The sequence below is a fragment of the Lactuca virosa genome, chromosome 6 (assembly GCF_052849685.1).
Source record: "Lactuca virosa cultivar CGN04683 chromosome 6, Lactuca_virosa_CGN04683_v6, whole genome shotgun sequence".
NCBI lineage: Eukaryota > Viridiplantae > Streptophyta > Magnoliopsida > Asterales > Asteraceae > Lactuca > Lactuca virosa.
In genome coordinates, this window is record NC_136431.1 from 37816750 (window position 1) to 37826529 (window position 9780).

The window sequence follows — 9780 nt, forward strand, 5'->3', positions numbered from 1 at the left end:
CACTCATGGAGTTTATGTCTTGAGATTCTGGGATATGTTTTGTTATGATAACGTTGGATACATTATGTTTTGATATTACCTTATGAATAAAAGTATGTTTTAAAAATGAAAATTTGTTTTGGAAATTTACGTTGTTACAAATAAGTCCAAGAAAGTTACCAATCATACCCTAACTTCTGAAATCCTTTTCAAATTAAATCCATACTTTACCAAACAACCCTCAACCTTCAAAATTCTTTACAAACTAGTCCGAAAATTACACTCTTAACCTCCAAAGTCCAAATTATACCATTTAACCCCCGAAACCAACGCCTTGCTAAATTATTCCGAATTTAGGGCTATTATTCATTTATTAATTTTATCTATTTATTTATTTAATAAACGGGATGTTACAATTAGATGGGGATGAGTGACTTGGAGAAGTTGAGGTAGTCCTTGAGGAGGGTATAAATAGGTGTGGAAGGTAGTATTGGGACCATACTACTGGAAGCATATGATTTATACCTGAGACCAGGAAGACCACGATGAACCTAGGAAGATCAAGAGTGTGAACCTCTTCGTGTGTGTACTGATTGTTTATGTGTTATGTTTCAGCATAGTGATGACACGCGGTAGAGCAGGAGGTTCGGGATCTGGATTCGGTTCGGGGACGGGCACCGAACCAATTGATGAGGGTTTAAGAGAGTTCATTGCTTCTGAGATTACTAGAGGCGTCCTTGATGCAACCCCAGTGATGTTTGGGTCGATCAAGGTCGGGTATCATCAAGCTAAGGGAGGACCGCCTTCGGATTTTCAGGGCCGACCTGGCCACTAGCCATTCTGGGGCCTGTACTCTCTCCTTCAAGGATTTCAGGGGATGTGGGGCGCTAGATTTCTTTGGGGTTAAGGACCCTATTACTTCCAGGCGTTGGTTAGCAGATATCGAGTGTACCCAGATGACGAGCTTTTGCCCAGAGGATTCAAACGTTAGATTTACTGCATGGTGTTTGAGGGAGCGAGCTCGGGATTGGTGGGAGGAGGTTGGCTATACTCTGGGAACCCCAGCCATTGAGTCCATGGCTTGGCCGGATTTTGTAACCCGATTCAGAGCAGATTTTGGACCAGTTGTTAAGGTGCAACAGTTAGCGAGGGAGTTCCTGGATATGCGACAGATGATCGAGACCGTGGCGGAGATCACCGCCAAGTTTCGGGAGAGAGCTCTATTGGTACCCCAGTATGCCGCAGATGAGGAGATGCGGAAGACTCGTGTGACAACTGTCAAATCTGGATCAAACAAAGTTAACAAGTCAACCAAGTCAACTCGAATAGTATTAACAATTTAGGATAAATACTATGTTCCTAATGTTCCTAATGTACAACTTACAAATATTAATACAAAGTACGTCGCTTTTCATCAATTATTGAATAAACATTCTATTTAGGATTAACAACGCGAAATTCGATAATTCAAGTATATATTATTTTGGCAAAAATAATATTCATAACACAATGTGCTAATATCTTTGATGATATTGAGGTTTTTATAATAATTTGAATTTTTATGATTTAAAATTTAGTAATTATACATTATTTTACCACACGTTTTATAAAATACTAGAGAAGGTTGCATGGGTGGAATGATTTTTTTTAGAGTTAAGAAGGAGTTTTCTTGTCCACTGTATTCACAAAATATTTCCTTTGAAACAATTCAGAAAGAGCTTTCAATAAAGTATCTCTCGCCTGTTCATCTTTGTTTCGTGTTGTACTTCGTTTCTAACAATCACAGAAGTGCATGCAACATGGATCGAATTGGATGCCTACAATCCTCAATCCAAACAGTCTTACCGTTTTTCATCAGAAAAATTAATGAAAGCCAAAAATAATTATGCACTATTAGAACAAAAAAATTAAAGTAAGCATTTTTTAGTATTTTCATGGGACTAAATCATAATAAACTCCTTTTGAGTTAAGGGGTTCAACCCATGACGCATGAAATTTAATTTGTATTCTATGTGATAATTAATAACAGAAAATACAGACTAATAAAATAAATTTATGAACGCTTGTTCTCTTTTTGGTCTTAGGTCCATATATTCAGTTGTCAGTTGGTCATGAAGACTTTCCATATGAATGGTTAGCCATTTCTATGCCACTACATAGTCATTAAGTCTTGTAAAAAAAGAAAAAAATGAATAAAATGAGTGAAAAAGGAAATAAGAAAGTAAAGAACCAAATCAATAAAGTTGATAATGGAGAAATTGTTGGGAGAATGACCTCAATAATCCCTACAAACCTCCCAAAAAGAATAATAGAAAAATAAACTGAACACAAGTATATACGTGGAAACTCCAAAACCGGAGAAAAACCACGGGCCTCCAGAGAGAAAGATCCACTATATGATAAATTGTTACAATCACATAGACTAATCTCTCAAGCCACCCCCAAATTACACCCACACTCTCAAAGTTTTAACTAATACTTTCACCACTCTAAAATAAGAGAAAGAAAGAAATAACCAAACACTTATAGTGTATTGTTGGTTGGGGTGCTTTGAAACCAAAGCCTTGGTCCTTATTTATAAGCTTGGAGACCTCCCAAGCTTTCATCCTTCTAGCAATGTGGGATGGGAACATTTTCTTCATATAGCCAAAAAACCAACAAATCTCCACCTTGGATAAATGAAAGAAAACCGCAACCACATAAAGGAACATCGTTTTCATCTACGATCATAATTCTAAAGGCATAGAATTATCATACTCCACCATAAGAAAGTATCACCACTTAGAATAAACCATCCTAAGAATTTCACCTCGACACATGTTGAAAAAAAAACTGCTGAAAAATTTATGGTGCAACTTCCACTTGGCATACCCGGAAGTTCATCAGCCATCAACATAACTTCACCACACATCTTGCATTTATGCCAATCCAATGCCCATGTGCAGTTCCCCCGCTAACAGAAACACATCCCTTTCCATGGTATCACGGGCATACCATAGGGATGACACAACTCAAAAGAATTCATCTCCGTCAGTAGCGACAGAGATACTGTTAGCTGTATCGGAGCCTTTTGTCGAACTCGCTGCTCCACCTAGACAATTTCTCTTGACATGCCCAGACTCTCCACACTTCCAGCATACCGGGATCTTCTGGGAGTGTTTCTTCCTCTCGTTCCTGCATACCATAGCCATTCCTTCTGACGAAGCATAGTTTCTACTTTCCAGTCGTTTCTCCTCAGACAGGAGTTTACCAGTAACATCCGCATACTTCAGGGTCTCTTTTCCATACATTAAAATAGGCTTCATATGCTCATAGGAAGATGGTAAAGACAGTATGAGTCTTAAAGCTTTATCCTCATCTTCAGTCTCCACTCCAATAGCCTCCAGTTCTGACACGATGTTATTAAGAACACTTAGATGATCTGAGATTTTTGTATCTCCACTCATACGAAGAGTATGAAATTGTTCCTTGAGATACAACCGATTCGAGATGCCTTTGCCTTGATACAGCTGCTCAAGTTTCTCCCACAAATCTTTTGCCGTTGCGATCCCATGCACATTTGCAAGAACATTCTTTGCTAGACACAAACGAATAGCACTTGCTGCTCTCAAATCTAGATCTTCCCATTCTTCATCATCGACTTTACTGGCTCCGGCTGAATCCTTGCTAGAAACGGGGACAGGTCTCCCCTTCAACGCCTTGTGTAACCCAGACTGAATCAACACATCCTTGACTTGAACTTGCCACAAACCAAAGTTAATTCTTCCGTCAAATTTTTCTACATCAAACTTCATGGGACTGAATTTTGCCATCGTATCTGTATCTCAAAAACAATATTGTATACTAGAAAAATATGCACCAGACCTATACGCAATACACCCAATAAAGGATTCCCATATAAGAGTGGAGGGTCACAATGGACACGCTTAAATACCAATCTTTCTTAGACAGAACCTTCTTCGGATATATACGTATTTACAGCCCGCATATAACTCTATCGTACACAAAACGGTTAGTCGAATCCTCGTTTTTGATGTGGAAGATCAGACAAAGCTGCAACCACAGAGCATACTCCGAACCTTCAAAGTGCCGAGACAACTCCAATACGATTAATAGAAATTTGTTTCTGATGTGGAAGATCAGCCAAAGCTGCAACCACAGAGCATACTCCAATTTCTAAAACCGAGACCTCCTCCAAAACCCGAAGCTCTGATACCACTTGTTGGGAAAATGGCCTCAATAATCCCTACAAACCTCCCAAAAAGAATAATAGAAAAATAAACTGAACACAAGTATATACGTGGAAACTCCAAAACCGGAGAAAAACCACGGGCATCCAGAGAGAAAGATCCACTATATGATAAATTGTTACAATCACATAGACTAATCTCTCAAGCCACCCCCAAATTACACCCACACTCTCAAAGTTTTAACTAATACTTTCACCACTCTAAAATAAGAAAAAAAGAAATAACCAAACACTTATAGTGTATTGTTGGTTGGGGTGCTTTGAAATCAAAGCCTTGGTCCTTATTTATAAGCTTGGAGACCTCCCAAGCTTTCATCCTTCTAGCAATGTGGAATGGGAACATTTTCTTCATATAGCCAAAAAACCAACAAAAAAAAGGGAATTGCTCATAGGGGTAGTGAATTGTTGTGGTTCCGACTGACAATTACAGCAAATGAAAATATATGCATCAATTATATAGCATATTTACCTGATAGATATAAAAAGGTTATAGTAATTTTCAAAGGGTAAAAATGCTTACAGGAGGGATATTGGGCTGGGAATTGCCATGGATACTACACTCAATGGATACTACAGTCAAATACCTATGAATTTAAGTTTCTGTGGAGGCATTAATTTGGTTTAGGAAGGGGCAGAAAAGGAAATTTGCAGAATTTCTAGGTTGATAAAAGATCCAAACACCAAACAAACCCTTTCTACTTGAGTAAAATATTTAAAAACACAAAAAAATCCAATCATGAATATTATTGAAATTGTAAAAAGACAAATATACCCACCCGAAAAATGGCAAAAACATACAAAAAAAACTAACGATTATACATTATACTATAAAATCTAAATAACTGACAATAATATAAATTTACTCTTGCCAATCAAATTTTAAATCCAAAAAACATACCCATCTTTTCATCCTCGTTTAAAGCATCTTTGTGACCATATTTTTGACTAGATTGAATTAGGTTTGCATTGGAATATCTAGAAATAGCCTCGTCTAAAGACCCCTTATTACTAAATTGGGTATTTTGTAAGTCCATCTGATTTTGAGATCTGGAAGACAATCAAATAGATGAAATCTCACTCTTTTCAAATAAACTTGAAGATTCATCTGCTGAAACATATGATATGTTCAGAGAATTAATTTTTTTCATCAAGAATTTTAGCATCTTTTCTGCTTTATTTCTTGATTTGATCTTCATTTGCAAGTGCTTCTCGAGCTCAATCACCTGCAATATTTAATATTTAGGATTCACAAAACTCAAATCAAATTAAAGTAAACAATGCATGTAAAGAAATATAAACTCAAACCCATTATTGAAGCACACAAAAACACATTTGAGTGTGAGAAAGCAGATTGAAACATAGAATATGAGTGAAAAAGAAAACCTTTTTGCCAATTTATTCAGATCCATCTGTTAACAGCCTTGGAAGCTGCTCTTTCAGCAAGCAATCTGCCTCTTAAACACTCCACAATTCTCAAACCTTCATCTTTTTACATCCTTTTGTCACTGAAATCAAAAACCCACATCAGATTTTAATTATATCAAAGGTGATAAAGACTAGAGAGAGTATAGAGAGAAAAAGAAGGATGCACCTCCATTTTTCTGTGAAGGTGTCATTAGCCATCATTTATTCTTGCTTCCTGTTTTTACTTTTCGACCTTTTTTGGAGGATTTTTCTTAAAATTTCACAACAGAAAATCTACCGATGTAATTTGGGTAGACCGATGGAATCAACACCTGTGTTTCCATTTGGGCCCATCTCCAGGTCAACCATCACCACTTCCGGCCACCTGGTCATCGTCGTCATTGAGCTTATACAGAAGAAGCAGCAAAAGCCCTAATATTAAGAGCGATGATGTGGTTTGGTGTACTCCGATTCTATGAAATACATTTTTTTGTTGGTTCCAATAACTGAAAGAAGAGAATTGTGTGCCGTTTTTTCATGTTTTCCACCCATCAGGGCCACATCTGTCGCCGATCGCACGATCTTCAACAATCCATGCCGCTTACATGATACACCCCTTCTCCTTCTTCTGTTTGTGTATGTTTAATGCCAATCATACCAAGTAAGAACCTGCATAAACACAACATCAGTCTAATGATCTAATCTACATTTATCATTGTGATTGTGAGCAGGAGAAATATTTAATCAAAGAAACGGAAGAAATCGTACAGCAGGTAAATCAATTACCCTTGGAAATTGAAACAGGTTTGTGTTTTTGTTTGGAAATATGGTTATATGCATTGGACATTGGAAATATAAAAGAAGGACAAAGTTAATGTCTTCTTGCTTTGCTGCATACAGTTTGTGTTTGGAGTGTGGTATCTTGGAAAATAACATATTATTATGGCCTTAGACTATTTCGTAAGACTTAGCACATGTTAGGTATATTTATCAAGGTTCTAAATAACGTAAGGCGTGACTTGGCGGCAATGTCAAGCCTCAAGCTTTTCCGAGCCTTGGCGAACCATGTCGTTTGTAAGGCGTGACTTAAGGCGGCAATTTTGTACATAATTAATATTTTTATATGTATTTCAACTATTTTTCTATTTTATACACATATATTAGTTAAAGCGGTGTTTTGGTAAAGCTTGACGGCAAGCACAAGCCTTGGAGCCATGACGAGCTTTTTAGAACCTTGATATTTATATTATATACCATAATGCTTGTCATAATGACATATCAGGTCCCTGGGCTTCAATGTTTATAGTATGATGAATATGACAACTGTCCATAATTTAAGGGGCTATAATTGTGTGGTTCCAATCTCTTTTCCATAAGGTGCAAGTGATGAAGATATGAATCATCTCGAGGAATTGAAGAGTCTTTCGATTATACTTATACTTCTTATAAAACACCATGATCGTCCATTTTATCTATTCATCAGAAAATCAGCAAGCACATTACGTAAAGGGAAGGAATCATCTTCTGCATCATCCTCGTCAAACATGACATTATCAAGTAAGTATAACTTCTTTATTTCAGTTTTCATCATGTATGTATGACAGTATGAAATTGATCTTGATTGTGCCTATAAACTCAATATGTGGTATCAGAGCATATGTTTAATTGTTTCAATCTAATGCTTTATTTTAAAACTCTAAAATCTAAAAGCTACACTGTTTCCTTAAAGTTATTTGCTTTAAAAAACGATGATGATGAAAACAAGATTTTCAAAACACAAAGTTAACCCATATCCATATACTTTGCGGTTGCAAAAGGAAAATTTGTATATAGATTTATCTGTGCCTAAAACCTTTTTCCCCTGATTTCAAACCTTTCATTATAATGAAATGATTCCAAATCAAATCAGCAACATAAATTGCATGAGTTATGTTCTTTGCTCACGCATTCACAGAACATATCCGATAAATGATATGTATATCTATCCTGATGTCGTCCCTTTCTACATAATTGAATATGAATGGATCAAATGACGACGTCTTCTGCCCGTACAGCTCCCACCCTTTTTGTTTCATATCTGTTTTTTAAAGGGGTATTTGTTTATAGATAAAGGAAACTGGTATGCCCTAAATCCCTAATGGAAACTGTGAATGGGCCAACCAAGTAAACAACTATCTAAAACTATCATGGGCTTTCACTTCCCTCTAAGGCTTTGCGGAGTGGTCGCGACTTAGGGCTGCGGTTTGTGCCACCACAACCGCGCACACCGCCTCCTGACCGCGGTCTCCTGCGGTTTAGGCCGTGGTGCGGCCCTTTACAGTCGTGCAATGTGATTGGTGGGGAGGAAACGATCTAACATTCGACCGTTGATTTTTTTTTCTTTCCTTTTTCCTTTCTTTCCTATAAATACACATACATTTCATTTTTTTTCAAACAAAACAAACCCTTCTCTCTCTAATTTAGTAAAAAAAATCACCAATCTTTCTCAAAAATGTCATCTTCTTCATCTTCTGAAGAATTTCAAGTTATTTTTGATGCCGTTGTTGCGTGTGCTCAAATGGCGGAACAAACATCCGATGCTTTATGCAATAACGCAGCTGAAAGTTCTCAAGGGAGAACACGAAGATATATTTCCAGAAATCGTGAAGAAGCCAACCAACGTTTGGTACAAGACTATTTTCAAGAGAATGCCACTTATCAAGGGTATTATTTTCGTAGGCGCTTCAGAATGTTCAAAGGTTTATACGAACGTATAGTTGAAGATATAATGAGGGAGTGCAGTTTTTTTCAACAAGGCTACGATTCTAGAGGTACACCCGGTTTCACTCCCTTACAAAAATGCACGGCCGCACTTCGTCAGTTAGCATATGACATTCCGCCTGATGCGTTAGACGAAAGTTTTAGGATGTCTGCTAGGACCGCACGAGACAATCTCCACTATTTCTACAAAATTGTGATTCAGTTTTATGGTCCAAAATATTTTGTAAGTCTACACGTAATGACATCTTGCAATTGCAAGATCATCATGCTAGTGTGCATGGGTTTCCTGGAATGCTAGGAAGCTTAGATTATCTCCATTGGGCATGGGAAAATTGTCCTACGTCATATCATGGGCAATTTACCCGAGGTGATCATGGTCACCCAACGGTCATACTTGAAGCAGTTGCATCACAAGATCTGTGGATTTGGCATGCTTTTTTTGGTTCTCCTGGTTCGATTAACGACATCAATGTTCTTAATCGTTCACCTATATTTAACAACATATACGATGGATATGTACCAGATTCTTCTTTTGAAGTGCGTGGAACGCCATATAAGTATGGTTATTATCTGGTCGATGGAATCTATCCTGAGTATGCTGTGTTTGTTAAATCGTTTTACGTGTCCACGTGGTTCTAGACGAAAAAAATTCAAGAGAGCTCAAGAAAGAGCTAGGAAGGATGTTGAGCGTGCTTTTGGAGCTTTGAAGAAACGGTGGTTCATATTGAAAAAAACAGCAGTTAATTTAGGCGAGGAAAAACTTCAAGAAATCATGTATACATGTCTCATATTGCATAACATGATTATTGAAAACGAAGGAAGATCGATATGTGCGTTTGACGAGAAAGAAACCATACCAGAGACACAACCAATAGAAATTGGTGGCAAAGAGTATATGAACATGAAAGCAGAGATACGTTGCACTGAAACATTTCACAATCTTCGCAATGACATGGTGGAACACATTTATGGGGTTCAAAACATTAACCTTAATTTGGATCCACCGGATGACTCTGAAGACGAGTTCTCGGAGAACGATTTTATGTAGTTTGCTTTAGTTATTTTATTTGTGTTTTTTTAAGTTTCTAGGATTATTTTAATGTCATGTGTGTGTGTGTGTGTGTTTTTTTTTTCTAATGCAATGTAATGTTTTTTGAATTTCAATGTAATTTTTTTTTTAATTTTCAAGTAATGAAAAATTATGTTTTTTTTATTAAAAAAGAAGTTTTATTAAATTAAAATAGTTAAAAAAAAAATTAAAAAAAAAATAAAAGTGTGACACCACTCCCTTGGTGTGGCAAGAAACCACACTTGTGTGGTAAAAAATGACGTGACGCTTATGTGGCGGTGAAGGAAGTGCGGTTTCGGTGACACCATTCCCTCCGACC

At 37.0% G+C, this 9780-nt stretch overlaps 1 protein-coding gene across 1 annotated transcript; it reads left to right on the top strand.

Annotated features, from left to right (window-relative positions):
- The first annotated feature begins 8123 nt into the window (after nt 1-8123).
- Nucleotides 8124-9440, top strand: LOC145121449 (uncharacterized). The gene is made up of 3 exons (XM_079057197.1): nt 8124-8442; nt 8595-8985; nt 9032-9440. The coding sequence occupies exons 1-3, from the start codon at nt 8124-8126 to the stop codon at nt 9438-9440; spliced, it is 1119 nt and encodes a 372-aa protein (XP_078913323.1).
- The last annotated feature ends 340 nt before the right edge of the window (nt 9441-9780 follow it).